The sequence below is a fragment of the Petaurus breviceps genome, unplaced genomic scaffold (genome assembly GCF_028583685.1).
Source record: "Petaurus breviceps papuanus isolate PSGF00001 unplaced genomic scaffold, PetGlider_PUasm1.0 90919, whole genome shotgun sequence".
Taxonomy (NCBI): Eukaryota; Metazoa; Chordata; class Mammalia; order Diprotodontia; family Petauridae; genus Petaurus; species Petaurus breviceps.
The window spans coordinates 20,672,598-20,688,892 of NW_027187378.1; the positions used below are offsets into that span (position 1 = coordinate 20,672,598).

Sequence of the window (16,295 nt, forward strand, 5' to 3'; positions counted from 1 at the left end):
GAAAGGAAAGGAAAGGAAAGGAAAGGAAAGGAAAGGAAAGGAAAGGAGGGAAGGAACAAATGAACAAACTAATTAATTGTTAAACAAAACAAATTCCCACATTAGTCATGTCCATAAATATACTTCTTATTTTCCATCAGTCAAAATCTGGTCCTTTTCCATCTGTGACATCACCTTAATTTGTATATGCATGTGGATGTGTACATGAATGTGTACGTGTAATTTAGATTCAACTGCAAGAATATGTAGATTCAACTGTAGGGATAATGTTCTTGCAGCCCAGGCCTGAGAAAGAGTACTAGACTTGGAGCCAAGAGAAACTTGGTCTCTAACCCTTCCTCTTACACTTACTGGCTATCTTTAAGCCTCAGTTTCCTTAACTTTAAAACAGGAATAACAGGGCAGCTAGGTGGCAAAGTGAATGGAGCACCGGCCCTGGAGTCAGGAAGATCTGAGTTCAAATCCAGCCTCAGAAACTTAACACTTACTAGCTGTGTGGCCTTGGGCAAGTCACTTAACCCCAATTGCCCTGCCTCCTCCCCTCCAAAAAGAGAAAAAAAAAACAGTAATAATAATACCTACAGTGCTTATCTCTCAAAGTTGCTGTAAAGGTCAAATGAGACAATGTATATTAAATACTTTGGAAATAATTTAAGTAAAATACTTTGCAAACTTAAAACACTAAATAAACTATTGCCATACAATAGGCACCCTTTAGTTTTTTAAGCTTTAGAATAATTTTGTCTCTTCATAGAGGTACAAAATAATGGTAGAAAGTAAAGGGAATGGAAGATAAGAGAACAGGAAAGTTACAGAGGGGCTGGGTAGGGGGGAGGACAAGGTTTCTTAAGGAGTGGGCTAGAAGGGGTGGGAGCTGGGAGTACAAAAACATGCTAAAAGGATGGGAAGGGAAGTAAAAAGACCAAGCACAAGGTGCAGAAGATGGGGAAGGGGAGATCAAGAAGCCATAAAGGAGATGAGCAGAAGGGTTTGAAAGTCAAAGAAAGGAACTTTGTGGAAAAAAATACACTATAGCTCTGCAAAGGGACATCTGGTATATCTTTATCACATATATACGTGAATTTTTTTGTTTGTTTTTTATCCCTGACTTGTGGAAACAATTTCATATCAGGCCTAGAATCAAGTGGGAGTTCAGCAGGAGTACCTTTTTGAATGGGGGCACAGAGTCGAGAGCTGGGAAATTCATCCTCTGCTGGTTTGAGAGGTGGAGTGTCAGGCACTGCATTCAAGTCACTTAACTGTGGATAATTTTGAAAATCTAGACAAACCACACACACACAAAAAATTCAAAAGCAAGGTAGATTATAATTGTGATAGCTACAAACTTCTGAAGTTTAGGTCTTCCCATCCCTTAAAAATCCTACCATCCTATATCTCTTTGTCTTTTCATTGCTAAATTCCTAGTTATAGTAGTTTATACTGTCTGCCTCTACTTCCTCATAACCCACTTATTTCTCAATCCCTGGCAATCCAGCTTCTGACCCCCACAAATTCTATCAATCAGTTAGCACTTATTAACCACCTATTATGTACTAAGTCCTATGCTGGGCTCTCAGGATACCAAAAAAGAGTGAAAACAGTCTCTACCATCAAGGACCTGACATTCTGGGGAGGCGCATATACTTGACTGAAACTGCTGTCAAAAGATATCTGGGATCTCTTAACTGCTATGTCTGATGACCTGTTCTTAGTCCGTGTTGTCCTTGACCTCTGTATAGATTTTGGCATCACTGATTTCAGCCATATAACACTTCAGTCACAGGCTCTCTTCTCACCAGACATCTGAACCTCACATTGTGTTCCTTTTAGCCCTGAAACTTCTAGGGTGATGATGCCTCACACCATCCCTCTGCATCCTGCTTGATGAATGCCTAGATGGCCCATCACTAGAAGCTTCTAGCAGTAGATCACTTCCTCCCCTGTTTGTTTTTTTTTTTTGCTTTTTGGAGGAGCAACTGGGGTTAAGTGACTTGCCCAAGGTCACAATGCAATAAGTGTTAAGTGTCTGAGGCCTAATTTGAGCTCAGGTCCTCCTCACTCCAGGGACAGTGCTCTATTCACTGCGCCATCTAGCCATCCCCCAGTCATCTTGCTAACCATCTTGCTGCCAAGATTCATACCTAATGGCTATCCCTCAAAACCCAATTTGAATTCTACTCTCTTCAAAAATCTTTCCATGATCCCCAGCACCTTTTACTCTTCCAGACTAGATTGTGAACTGCAGGAAGGAAGGGTCAGTGTCTTATCTAAATTTTATATCTCCCTCAGGACCTAGCCTAGTACTTTGCATGTAATATATGTTTTAAAATGTTTATTTAATGGAACTAATTATGAGGCAATTTCTACATCAGGGTACTCCCTTATTCTTCTTTTGTCACTCTACATCATGCCTTCTACACTCCAAGACAGTGCCACACAGCAGCACTTGAAATGAATGGACCTTTCCCAGACTTCCTGTTAATGTATCATATACCTAACTTCACATCTTCCTTCCCACACCATGTGAATATTAACATTGTCCCACTCTTCATTTCTCACTGGGGCGGAGAGGGGGAATACAAATTGATTTCCATTATTCTTCTCGGTATCCCTATCAGGTGGGGGTGTATATTGTGTATATTATGACAGGTATTTCCCAAACTGAAGAATCAAGGCACAAAGATATCAAATGACTTACTTTGTGTCACTCAAGTGTTATTGCCAAGATTAGAATCAAGAGTACCAGATTCAGAGGTCTATACTGTCTCTCTAACAGATTACATTATTCTAGAATTTGGAGCATAACAAGTATTTGTGACTAGGGGAGTGAAGCACAATAAGGATTAACTGCACAATGAAGGAATGACATTGAGTAGAATTTCATTTAACCTCTTATTTAATGTCACAATATTAGGAGACACCCTTTTGGCCAGAGGTAAAGCCCGGCAAGAAGGCTGTACCCTGAGCTTGGCATAACAACAATCCTTCATGCTCACCCTCTGGATGATCTTAGTCACAGCAAAATCCCAGAACTGTTTCATATAATTATTATATTGCTTTGACCAGCACCAGGTGTTCTCTGAACTTGGACAAGTTCTGGTCATGGAAACCTGCTATGAATCAAACTTGTCACATTGTTGCTGTTACCACTCATTGTCAGTGGTAACCACAAATGGTCTACTATTGAGATCTCCCCACACTGCCTCAGGTCCCCCCATTAGGGGTGGGGTCCAGCACATGAATCCTTGCTTGCAAGCCATTTTCCTCACTTCAAAATTAAATTTCTGTTTGATTCCTGACTCTCCTGTCTCTAGCCTGTTCTGTTTGGCTCCAATCACCCACAGGTAGGAGACCAGTTCTGTCTGGCTGACATTACCAACCTGGTCACAATTTCCAAATGTCTGAAATTGGTTACTATTATAGGATCCTCTCAGAATCACAGATTCTCGAAGATAGAAGGAGCCTCAGAGAACATTTAGTCTAATCTCTACCTGAACAAGAATCTACCTTACAATTTTACATAGATCCCAGGAATAAGATTAGAACTCTTCTGTATTCTGCTTTGGTTAGACCACTGTTGGCACCACATTTGAGAAAGGAAACTGATAAGCTGGAGAGAGTCCAAAGAGTGTAACAGAGATGGAAAAGTCAATGATAGTTAAACATTTATTAAGAGCCCATTTTTGCACTGGGAATACAAAAAGAGGCAAAAGACAGCCCCTAAGCTCACAATTTAATCAAAGAAGGGCCTAAAGATCATGCCATCTGAGGATTCTGTGGAAGCACTAGGGATGTTTATCCTTGAGAAAACTATGAGGTTTGTGGGGTTTCAGGTATCTGAAAGACTTTCACCTGGACTGAAGATAAGGTTTGTTCTGTATGACCTCACAAGGGAGACCAATGGGTAAAAGTTACAAAGAGGCAAAATTAGGTTTTAGGAAAGGACAAAGTTCCTTGGGAGGTAAAAGATGTCTCCTTATTGGAGAACTTCAAGCAGAGACTGGATGACCACTTATTGGGTATTCTATAGTAAACATTCTTTTTGGGGTAAGAGTTGGACCAGACAGCCACTGGGCTGTCTATTATGACCCCCAATGAGGAGCTATCTATCCTTTACTTAAACATTCTTAATGATGGCAAACTCACTACTTCCCCAGGCAACTAACTACACTTGAGAACTTCTCTAATTATTATGAAATTTTTCCATATATCAAACCTAAGCTTTCTTCTTGCATCTTCTTTCTATTATTCCCAGTTCTATCCTCTGTAGCCAAGAAGAATAAGGGAAATCTCTTGGCCAAATGTTAACTCCTAGAGAAAGCAATTATATTCTTTCAAGTCTTCTGCCTGAAACAGCAGAAAGAAAATGAACCTCACTGTAATTTAGCACATAATATTGCATGAAGACTCACTGTCTCTTTCAATATCAGGGCAGCTTGAAACAGACAGACTAAGAATTTGCCAAGGTCACAATGCACTTTGACTTTATGGATTTCTATTAAGGGCATTCTGCCATGTTTCCTTCTCAGAAATCATATCATATGCATATATATAATTTTACCTCAGAAGCAAATAAACTGCAGCCAAATCCTTTAATAAAGTAGGCCACTGTACCCCATATTTGGTTATAAGTTGGATCATCTCCCTACCACAAATACATGCTACAACATATAGTATTACTCTAATCTGAACATGGGAAACCCCTAAGAATGGTCCTATCTGTTCCTTACCAAGACCAGAATCCTTACAGGGTTCTACTGAATGAACTTAAAATGATTACATTGTTAACTAAAAAGCCAGCATCTCCCCTCTGGTATTGTGGTGGTGAGTCTATCATAAACTCTACTGAATAGTCATTCCAAATCCATTATTTTATTCAATCCTTACAACAATCCTTTGGGGTACGTTGGGAAAGCATTCCTATTTTATGGGTGAAACTGAAAAAATACAGAAGTTATACCTTGCCTAAAGTCACACAACATTACTTGTCATGGATAGCTAAGGAAATAGAACAAAGATTCTTTCCTTAAGACACCATGCCCTCAAAATGCAACAACAAAGAATGAAAACAGGCCAATGACAAATGTGGGGCACATTCTCACCTGATTCCAAGTAGCTACTATCTTCATCAGAGGTGCTGACATCGACATCTGATGACAGTATAGCCACAAAGCCTTCTTTAAATTCTTCAAAGTTTACCTGGGAAAATTTTAAGAATGAAACAAAATCTTTTCAGCACTTTAAAGAAACCATCAGGATCTAATACTCTTAATTATCTGATGTTCTTTCCTCCCTGTTTTAGTTTTGCATCTGTTGAAAAAAGTCCACATAGCATTACAGGGTAGGACATGATATTTTATATCAAGAACTCACGTGTGGAGAGAAATTTTTTTAATCACTTGACTAAATTTTTAGACTCATAGAATAATAGACCTGAAAAGGAACCCAAGAGATCTTCTAGTCCAACCTCCCTTTCCCCCTCATTTTATGGATAACACTGAAGCCCACTGAGGTGAAGTAATTTGCCCAGGGACATACAGCCAATTAGTAATAGAATTAGAATTCAGGTCTTCCATTGATAGTTCTGTTCTCTTTGCCCTATACCACCCTGCCTTTTTCCTTAGAATTTTGATGTATTTATTCATTCTTAAACATTTTACAATTATAAACCAGTTAACTGTAAAACATGAATCATTAGACAAATATACAAAACAAAGAATAAAAGAACTTACATAAATCTGAGCATTTAACAAAATAGAGCCAAATAAATGAGCAAACAAAAGATGTTTGTTCTGTATCTCCTTTTTAGCCTTCATTTTCTTTTCCTATATCTATAATAGTAGTCAATGTATTTGCTGATGTCACTTTATATCACTTCATTTGTCTTTCTATTCTTCCTTATATTTTTCATATTTATTTTTGCAGGGCTATGTTGATACATTATTTCATTAATAATTATTTTATTAGCCTAGGGAGGAACTTCCTCCCAGGGCCTCATTATCCTGACTGGTGATTGCTTCTACCAGACCACCATTTTAGGAAAGGTTCAACCATGTTTCCCTTCAGTTTCTCTTTTCTAACCACCTCCTTCATAGTCTCTTCACCAATAGCCTTGCCCCCCATGCTTAATGCTTTTGTATACACTTTTCCCCCTACTACCTCTACCTCCCTTCCCCATTTACTGACCTCTAGACACCTTGAAAAATGATCAAATCAACTCTACTGTTAATCCTGACTGGGACATATAAATCTACTTCCTTAATGCCCTACTCACTATCACTATAACTTTTTTGGGCCAAAGTACTACTGACAGCCTTCCCTGGATAATCACTCCCCCTAAATATGTAGTCTTCCCCATTATAATGGGGCCTTAAGGGCAGACACTATCTTTAGTTTTGTATTTATTTCCCCAGTATTGAGCACAGTGTTCAACATGCAGTAAGTAATGCTTTTTCATTCATTCAGTAATAAAATATTTATATAATATTAAGATTTGCAAAGTGCTTTCTTCACAACTTAAGTACTGAAAGTATTACTATCCTCATCTTACAAATAATTATACATTTAATTTAACTTCTATTATTTTAACCTTTACATTGTATTTAACCTAGAGGTAACTTCCTACCAATTGTAAACACGCTGTGTTCTGCATAGGTTAAGAGCATTCCCACCCTGGGAAGCCCCTTTACCTAACATAAATCTGAGCACCTTCAAGGATTAATAGATTTATAGGGTGTAAAGAGGTAAAATGACTTGCCCAACATTATATACCTTTGTGGCAGGATTCAAACCCAGGTCTCCTGACTTCAAAGACAAATAAAACACAGTATATATATACAAATAAACACAGTATATATATACAAATAAAAAATAAAAAAATAAATTTGTATATATATACAAATAAAAGATAAAATTAAACACAGTCTCTGTGTTTAAGGAGCTTATATTGAAAGGATACCAGATATTCATAAATATGTAAATACAAGTTAATCTGAGGAGAGGAGAACACTGAAAGAGAAAGGACATTATCAATAAAGGGAATCAGCAAAAGCTTCCTATAGTGATGGTATTAATAGCTGGGTTTGAAGGAAGCTAGGGATTCTAGGAATCAAGAATGATGAGGAGGTATATCTCAGGTATAAGGGAAATTCTGATGGGGGACAGGATCCCAATAGGTTCAGCAGGAATTATGATCTTATCTAAGACCAGAAAACCTGCAATATCATCTGGAAAGAATTCAAGGTCTCAGGCTTAATTGGAGTGAGAGTTGTAGAAGTTTATTGTTCCGCTTCCAAGTGAAGCGGGCAAGAGGCCTTTAGGGGACCTACAAGTGAGAGGGGTACATGCTTTTACCTTTAAAGGGTAGGGCTGCCATTGTCAGAGCTGACCAGACGGGAAGGGCCTCAGTGCATAGACGAAGGTCAGAGCTGACCAAGAGGAGCATGTGAATAGATAGTTTAGATAAGATTTGAGCCAGGTTGAAGGAGACAAAAGGCAAGGACAGAGGAGGGTGTGGGCCAGGCCCAGAAGAAATGAAGAGATTAAGTAAGAACAAAGGCGTCACAGGGTGTTGCCTAGGTGGAGTGCAGGGATAGGGAGAAGGGGCAGATCTCAAGGGTGGGAAAGGACAAATTGCAGTTACAATTGAACAGACTGGTTTTACAAGTTGGTTTCACAAATTGATCTAGACCCCAGGTACCCCATCAATTCCACACAAAGACATTAAGATGAAAAGTGGAATGCCAATTTCATTGAAGAGTAAATAAGCCAGTTCAGTTAGAATTCAGAGATATTGTGAAGAACTTTAAAAGTCAAAGAGTGAAATCAACCCCAGAACCAATGAAGAATCTTAAGTAGAAGAGGAACAGGATCTAACCTTCGATGGGGAACCTGCGGTCCTGAGACCACATGTGGTTTTCTAGGTCCTTGCGTGTAGTCTTTTGACTGAATCCAAGTTTTACAGAACAAATCCTTTTATTAAGGGAATTTTTTCTGTGAAGTTTGGATTCAGTCAAAGGGACACACTTGAGGCCCTAGAGGGCCACATGTGGCTTAGAAGCCACAGGTTCCTCACCTCTAACCTAACCTGTGCTTTGGGAAGATATTTTGGCAGCTATATAGGGGCTGAGTTGTACAGGGAAGAGACTGGAAGTAGAAAAACCAAAAAGGAAAGATTTAGTTATTATCTCTATGCAGATAATTCTCAGATCCAGTTAGCCAGCCCTAACCTCTCCTGACCGCTCCAACTGTTTACTGGGCATTTTGAACTGGATATCCCATGGATATCTTAAGGTTAAAATGGAACTCATTCTCTCCCCCTTTCTCAAGTCCTCCCCTCTTCTGAAATTCCCTCTTATAGTCAAGAGCACCATCTTACCAGTCACCAGGCTCAGAACCTCCTCATCCTCCTGGACTTTCCACTTTCTCTCATTCTCCCCCACCTCAGTCAGTCATTCAGTCAATAAACATGTATTAAGCACTTACTAGAGGCTAGACACTATGCTAAGTAGAGAGAATACACAACAAAAAGAAAGACAGTCCCTGCCCCTCAAGGAATTTATAATCTAATGGGGGAGGGGGAAGAAACACACACAAAAGAAAGCTGAAAAGAGGGGAAGGATTCCCAGTCCCTTAATGGCCAGTCCAAAGAAATGCAATGAGTAAAAAATGAAGAGATGTGGGGCCTCCAAACAGAGAAGCATAGACGGTAATGAGAGTGCTGATGATTTATGAGTACCAAGACTCCAGGATGGTGAATTTCCTTATGATGAGATTCCCAGGGGTCCCATCCAATCTATTGCTAAATCTTACAGATTAGAAAATTGTGGATGCCCCAAACCAGATTAAAATGTAATTGGGATATTTATTTCCAATTACATGTAAAAACAATTTTTTACATTTGTTTTTTTAAAAGTTTGAGTTCCAAATTCTCTCTCTACTCCCCCTCAAGAAGGCAAACAATTTTATACTGATAATATATATATAGTCACAGAAAACATATTTCCAATTATGTTGTATGTTGCAAAGACCCCCCCCCAAAAAAAAGAAGAGAAAAAGAAAGAAAAACAAGAAAAATAAATAATTTTTTTTAAATGGTTCACTATGCAGCCAAACTCCATCAGTTCTTTCTGTGGAAATGAATAGCTTTTTTCATAAGTCCTTCAGAATTGTCTTGAATCACTATATTGCTGAGAACAATTAAATTAATAAGTTAATTCACAGTTGGTCATGTACAATAAAAAACATAAAGCACTTTGTAAATTTTTAAAAGCATTATACATGTCAGACATTATAATACTGAAATAATTAGATTTTTAAGAACTCCCTCATTTAGCAGTTTCCTTCAACAAAACAGACAGAAAAATATAAAGCAAATATTAAATATATATTATATATTAAATATAAAAATATATAAAACAATTGTTACATGTTTACTATATATTCCAGTATTCACTGTGGAATATAAACACACACAAAAAAATAGTCCCTCCCCTCAAGGACTCTACATTCTAAGGGAGTAGGGAAAAGTAGCTGCCTGGGGGCAAGACAGAAAAGTAGGAGAGTTACTGGTTGGGTCCCAGATTTGAAGTCAGCTTGGGTGTCATGAGTACTTCCTCAAATGGAAGAGAATTCAACTCTTCAGAGGAGACTGTTAGGAAGAAGAGGTGTTTCCAGCATGAGAAGACTGCTGGTGGAAGTGGAGGTGGGGGTAGTGAAGTCCTCTGGCAAATCATGGATGGGGGGGAGGCCCTAGTTTGAAGAGATGCAGAACACAACCCATCAATGCCTACTCATCTTGTTCAACTGCTATTGGTAGCTTCCCATGAGTTTACACAAAGGCTTCAACTAGAATCTAATGTACTAGATGCCTTCAACAACTCTTGATCTCAAAAGGATTATCAATGCAGGGCTTGGGGTCTCAGATACTATCACTAATATTGCATAAGAGGAAACCAATCCTCAAAAAGGCTTATCTTGCCAATGGTCATACAAAAGACCTAAATTTAAATCCAGTCTCAGATACTTATTAACTATGTGACCCTGGGCAAGTCACTTCAACTGTTTGTCTCAGTTTCCTCACCTGTAAAATGGGGATATAACAGCACCTACCTCTCAGAGTTGTGAGAATCAAATGAGATAATAATAGTAAAGCACTCAGCATCGTGCTTTGCACATAGTAAGCTCTATATAAATGTTTGTTGGGGGTGGTGAGGGAGCAAGGGTCTTTATTGACCCCAAGTTAGTATATATTTAGGGGGCTGTACATAGACCATTTTGGCTAGAAATGAGAAGTCATGAGTAGTATGAGATAAAGCTTCTAGTTTAGGTTGTGGAGGGTCTTCAATGCTGGGCTAAGACATCTCAACTTAATTCAATAAGCAGTACAGAGCCATTGAAGATTTCGAGCAGAATGATGTAATAAAAGTCATGAATTAGGATAAGGCGGCAATACATAAAATGGATGGGAGGGAAGAGTGCTATTCAGATTGGAATCTCATTAGACAAGCTGCCTACTAGGAAGCTATTTCCATTGCTTTGGGACTTATCTTTTAACAGAGAATTTTTTGCTTAGCCCAGGTGTTGGGACATTCAGACACAGAAGAATGACACTAACTTGTTTACTCCTTCTAAATCAACAAGATGGTATTGAAAAAAAAATACATGGAAATTCTCCAAAGGAGGTCATAGGAATTTCAGGGCACATGAATTTGCTGGCTAAGAACCAGCCCTTGCTAGTGTTTCATTAAACAGGAAGCAGAAATGAAAAACAAGCACTCTCCACATTTACAGAAAAACTTGCCAGTCCATGAATTAGTAATTTTGTTCCTTTGTTGTACTTTATGTCTTCCAAAACTGCAATATTTTTATTTGTGTGGTACCTCTTACGATTCAGATCTCTACCCCTCTGTGCTTTTGGAGACATTTCACAAAATTTCTGTGGCCAAAGAAAGTCATGGCCTGAAGGTTATTCTAGAGATAAGCTTCTCTACCCTCAGCTACAGCTGGTTCTCAGGTGACAAACACTGATCCCCCAGGCACTCAAAACCTCAGTGGTAAATCAGGCACAAGCTACCAGAGCTTGAGTTCTGCTGGCTCCTCTTCAAGAGCTCAGTTTTGCCTCCAACACTGATGGGAGCATCAGAGAAGGAGGTTAATGGAAAATTGTTTTTGAGGGGTGGAGCCAAGATGGCGGAGTAGAAGCACGACCTTCCCGCGGCTCCGGCTTCCACCCTCCCCAATCCATGTTAAAAGGGGACTCTAAACAAACTTTGAAGCTGCGGAACCCACAAAATGACACAGAGAAGCTAACCTCCCGCTGAGGACAGCCCGGCAGGCCGGCAGGAATCGGCCGGCCAGCGCAGCGCTCTGGGAGCCGAGCCCAGCCCCACGCCGAGGCTTTAGCCCCAGGGCAGGCCTGACCAGCCACCAGCCAGAGGGACTCCAGATCAGCAGCAGCTGTGGCCGTTTCCAGATTTATCAATACATAGATGCAAAGGACAAGGTGAGAGGCCAGTGCAGTCTGGACTTTGGGACCCAGGAAGTGGGAGTGCGTGGCTTTTACCCCTGGAGCAAGAAACCCTGAGATGCCAGCACAGCCAGCCAGCGCCACATGACGGCTTCAGCTCCTGGCCTGCAGAGTGTAGGGGGACCAAGCACCAGTCTGAGGGGTCATCGCTCTTGCTTTAACCTGCTTGGATCTGGATTTCAGTCTAGGGTGGAGGTCCTGGGGTGTGTGTCCAGCTTGCCAGAGCATGTGGAGACCTCAGAGAGGGCACCCATCTAATACCTCCGGCAGCTGAGAAAACCCCAGCGTTTGGGACGAAAACTCCCCTGTCTGGTGGCAGTCCTACTGTGGCAAAAAGCCCAAAAGTCAAATCATTGAGTGACAAAATGAACAGGCAAAGGAAACAAAGCAGACAGAAGATTCCAACGTTACACTCCTATTTTGGGGATAAGAAGGAGCAAGGCATGGAACAGGAGGAAATCAGTGAAGTCAGAACTCCTGCACCAAAAACTTCAAAGGAAAATACAAGCTGGTTACAGGCCATAGAGGACCTTAAGAAGCAGATAAGAGAAGTGGAGGAAATATTGGGAAGAGAAATGAGAACAATGCAAGAAAATTATGAAATGAGAGTCAACAGCCTGACTGAAGAAAATAATACCTTAAAAAACAGACTGACTCAAATGGCAAAGGAGGCTCAAAAAGGCAATGAAGAGAAGAATGCCTTAAAAAGTCGAATTTGCCAGATGGAAAAAGAATCTCAAAAGCTCACTGAGGAGAATCATTGCTTCAGAATTAGATTGGAGCAAATGGAAGCTAATGACTTTATGAGAAATCAAGATGCTGTTAAATAGATCCAAACAAATGAAAGAATAGAAGGCAATGTGAAATATCTCATGGGAAAAACCACTGACCTGGAAAATAGATCCAGGAGAGATAATTTAAAAATTATTGGACTGCCTGAGAGCCATGACCAAAGTAAGAGCCTGGAAAGCATCCTCCAGGAAGTTCTCAAAGAAAACTGCCCTGATGTTTTAGAACCAGAGGGCAAAATAGAGGTTGAAAGAATCCACCGATCACCTCCTGAAAAAGATCCCAAAAAGAAAACTCCTAGGAATATTATAGCCAGGTTCCGGAATTCCCACATTAAGGAGAGAATATTACAAGCAGCCAGGAAGAAACAATTTGAATATTGTGGAAACACAATCAGGATAACTCAGGATCTGGCAGCTTCTACACTGAGGGACCGAAGGGCCTGGAATGTGATATTCCGGAGGTCAAGGGAGCTGGGATTAAAACCAAGAGTCACCTACCCAGCAAAACTGAGTATCATGTTTCAGGGGAAAATATGGTCATTCAGTGGAATACAGGACTTTCAAGCATTCTTGCTGAAAAAACCAGAGTTGAATAGAAAATTTGACATTCAGATACAAGAAGCAAGAGAAGCATGAGAAGGTAAACAGGGAAAAGAAATCATAAGGAACTTATCAAAGTTGAACTATTTTTTTTTTTAAGCAATCGGGGTTGAGTGGCTTGTTTGGGGTTGCATGGCCAGTTATTGTTTCTGGGTGTGGTGCTGGGTGTCTGGGCCCGGATTTGATCCGGGTCGTCCCGGCACTGGAGCCGGTGCTCTTGCTCGCTGAGCCACCTGGCCAAAGTTGAACTATTAACATTTCTACATGGAAAAACAATAATTGTAACCTATGAAACTTTTCTCAGTAGTCGAAGGGATTAGAAATATATGAGGGTATGCGGGCATATGAATACATATGTGAATGTGTGTATATACGTTTACAGGTATACATAGATAGAGGGCACGGGACCAATTTAACAGGAAGGGATGATACTTAAAAAGTGAAATTAAGAGGTGAGAGGAATATAATGAGAGGAGATGGGGAAAGACAGAGTGGGGCAAACTATCTCATACAGAAGAGGCAAGGGAAAATGGTTACAATGGAGGGGAAGAACAGGAAGGCAAAAGGGAATAGGTCAACCTTATTCCTATTGAATCTGGCTTGAGAAGGGAGGGAAATACACACTAAATAGGGGATCTCACCCTCCAGGAGAATAGGGGGGAAGGGGATGATGGAAGGGAGGGCAGGCTGGGGGGGAGGGAAGTTGGAAGCACCCACTTTTGAAAAGGGACAGGATCAAAGTAGAGAATAGAACAAGTGGGAGGTGGGATAGGAGGGAGGGAAGTGTAATCAGTCTTTTATAATGGATCTACTATGTTATTGTTTTGCATTAGCCACAAATGTACAACCTATACTGAACTGCTTGTCCCCCCAGTGGGGGTGGGTGGAAGGGGGGGGGAAGGGAATGAATCTGGAATTGAAAGTTTTAAAATCAAATATTCAAATATATATATGTGTGTGTGTGTGTGTGTGTGTGTGTGTGTGTATACTATTATTAATACCATCTTACATGTAATTAAGAAAAAAGATATACAGGCACTGAGGCATAGAGATCCACTGGAAAAGTTGAAACGGGTATGGGAGTGAGCAGATTGGAGGTGGGGATATCCTGTGGGACTGCTGTTTTGGGGGGATGGGTGGGGGAAAAGCAGGGAGAAAATTTGTAACTCAAAATCTGGCGGAAACGAATGATGTAAATCAGCAGTTAATAAAGCATTTAAATTTAAAAAAAAATTGTTTTTGAACAACAACAAAAAAAGCCTAAAAGGGAAGTATAATGCCAGTACTGATGCTGCCCCAAATCTCATCTACATCCCTAGCCCTCAGCACAACTAACTTTGAAATCTCCCCTGCATTCCAATCATTAATTGTTGGTTGCAGAGTTGAGAAAGTTAGCAGGGCTTTTTCCTTTCTAGGTGCTAGATGCAGGAAGACAGGACCTGCCTCAAGACTAATGTAGATAGGGACAGAGATGGGGAAAGGGAAATCAATCTGATTTTACTGACACAGGGAACTCCCAGATGAGGGAACTCTTTCCACCAGGATAGTTCACCACCACAATTTAGAGAGCTATCTAGAGTGGTACCAAGCTCAAAAAGAAACTGGAACCATTATTAATCTATGCCTAAGGATCTTTGTGGGATGCATGCATGCACACATGCATACATACATAATACATACATACACATATATAGCAAAACCCAAAGAAATTAGGTATGCCTCTGTGTGCACACAACATACATATTATGTATGTATAAACATACACAGATATACTTTGGTTTTTTTTTAACTTTATTGCACTTTGTCTAATTTAAGGCTTGTGGCAACCCTGTATCAAGTAAATCTATCAGATCCATTTTTTTCCAATGGTATGTGCTTGCATCATGTCCCTATGACACATTTTTGGTAATTCTTGCAATAATTAAAAATTTTTCATTATTATTATATCTGTGATGGTAATCTGTGATCAGTGATCTTTGATGTTACTACTGTAACTGTTTTGGGGCACTAAGAACTGAGCCCATATGATATGGCAAACTTAATCAACAAATGTGTGTGTTGACTGCTCCACCAAAGGGCTGTTCCCTCTCTCTCTCTCTCTCAGGTCTCCCTATTCCCTGTGACACAACAATGCTGAAATTAGGCCAATTAATAACTCTACAATGGCCTCTAAGTGTTCAAGTGAAAGGAAGAGTCAATCAATATATGAACTTCATTGCTGTCGTTTTAAGAAATTGCCACACGTACCCCAAACTTCAGCAGTAACCACCATGATCAGTCTGCAACCATCAACACAGAGACAAGACCCTCCACTGGCAAAAAGATTATAAATCTCCAAAGGTTCAGATGGTTAGCATTTTAAGGTATGTACATTCTTTTTTTTAGACATAATGCCACTGCACACCTAATAGATCATAGTGTAAATACACTATAGTGTAAAAATAATTTTTATATGCACTGGGAAACCAAAAAATCCGTGTGACTCACTTTATTGGGATACTCACTTTATTACAGTGGTCTGGAACCAAACCCATAATATCTTCAAGGTATGCCTATACATGTCAATATAAATATAATAAATATCTGTCTTATTTAATATTTCCCAATTACATTTTAATCTGGTTCGGGCTTTACTCAGGAGTATTGTGGGCCACATGTGGCCCACCAGTTATCTGTCTGACTTTCAGCCTAGGGCACTGAGTGGTTACATGATTTGGCCAGGGTAACACAGTCAGCATGTCTCAATGACAGGAACTGAATCTATATATTCCTGACTTTGAGGAGGACTCTCTATCTTCCATACTATGCTGCCTATCTAAGATAATGACAAAGTAGAGCTTTGGAAGGAGAAATATTAACTTATCACTGAGGAAGAATTAAAAGATAACAAAGAGGGAAGCAGAGACAAATTAATCTCTGAGAAGATGCCTCTTCTTACAGCCACAAATTATTTATTCCATAGTCTAAGAACAAGTGAGTTTTATTCATAAAATTGGTTAAAGGAATACCAAGGTAAGGAAACTGAGTATAGACTGATGGACTGATGGAAGATGTAATGGAGGCAGGAGAACTTTTCCTGAATATAGGGAAAATACTGTGTTAGGAAGAAAATTTTCAAATAGGAATCATAACACATTATAAAGCACTTTGAGGTTTGCAAAGCACCTTCCTTGAGGAATCCTGTAAGGTAGAAAGTGCATTTCAGAAGTGAAGAAACTGACGCTATGAGGGATTATATGATTTACCCACAATCACATAGCTAATGCGATTCTTAGGCAGGGTATCACTCCACGTACTCAGTTTGCTATTTGGTTGCTTAAAGGTTCATTTTTCACTAGTTCTTCTGACTGTAAGCCAATGATGTATATTCACCTGTT

General features: G+C 39.8%; 1 protein-coding gene across 4 annotated transcripts in view; it reads right to left on the reverse strand.

The window, feature by feature from the left end:
* NINL (ninein like) overlaps positions 1-16,295 on the reverse strand; it is a 188,856-nt gene that overhangs the window by 100,399 nt on the left and 72,162 nt on the right. For 3 of the 4 annotated variants that reach the window (XM_069075548.1, XM_069075550.1, XM_069075547.1), the window contains exons 3-4: positions 5,103-5,199; positions 1,166-1,279 (exon numbers count right to left, since the gene is read on the reverse strand). In XM_069075548.1, coding sequence (XP_068931649.1) covers positions 1,166-1,279; positions 5,103-5,199 — 211 coding nt within the window. The remainder of the gene's footprint in view (positions 1-1,165; positions 1,280-5,102; positions 5,200-16,295) is intronic. The other variant, XM_069075549.1, reaches the window with a different exon arrangement.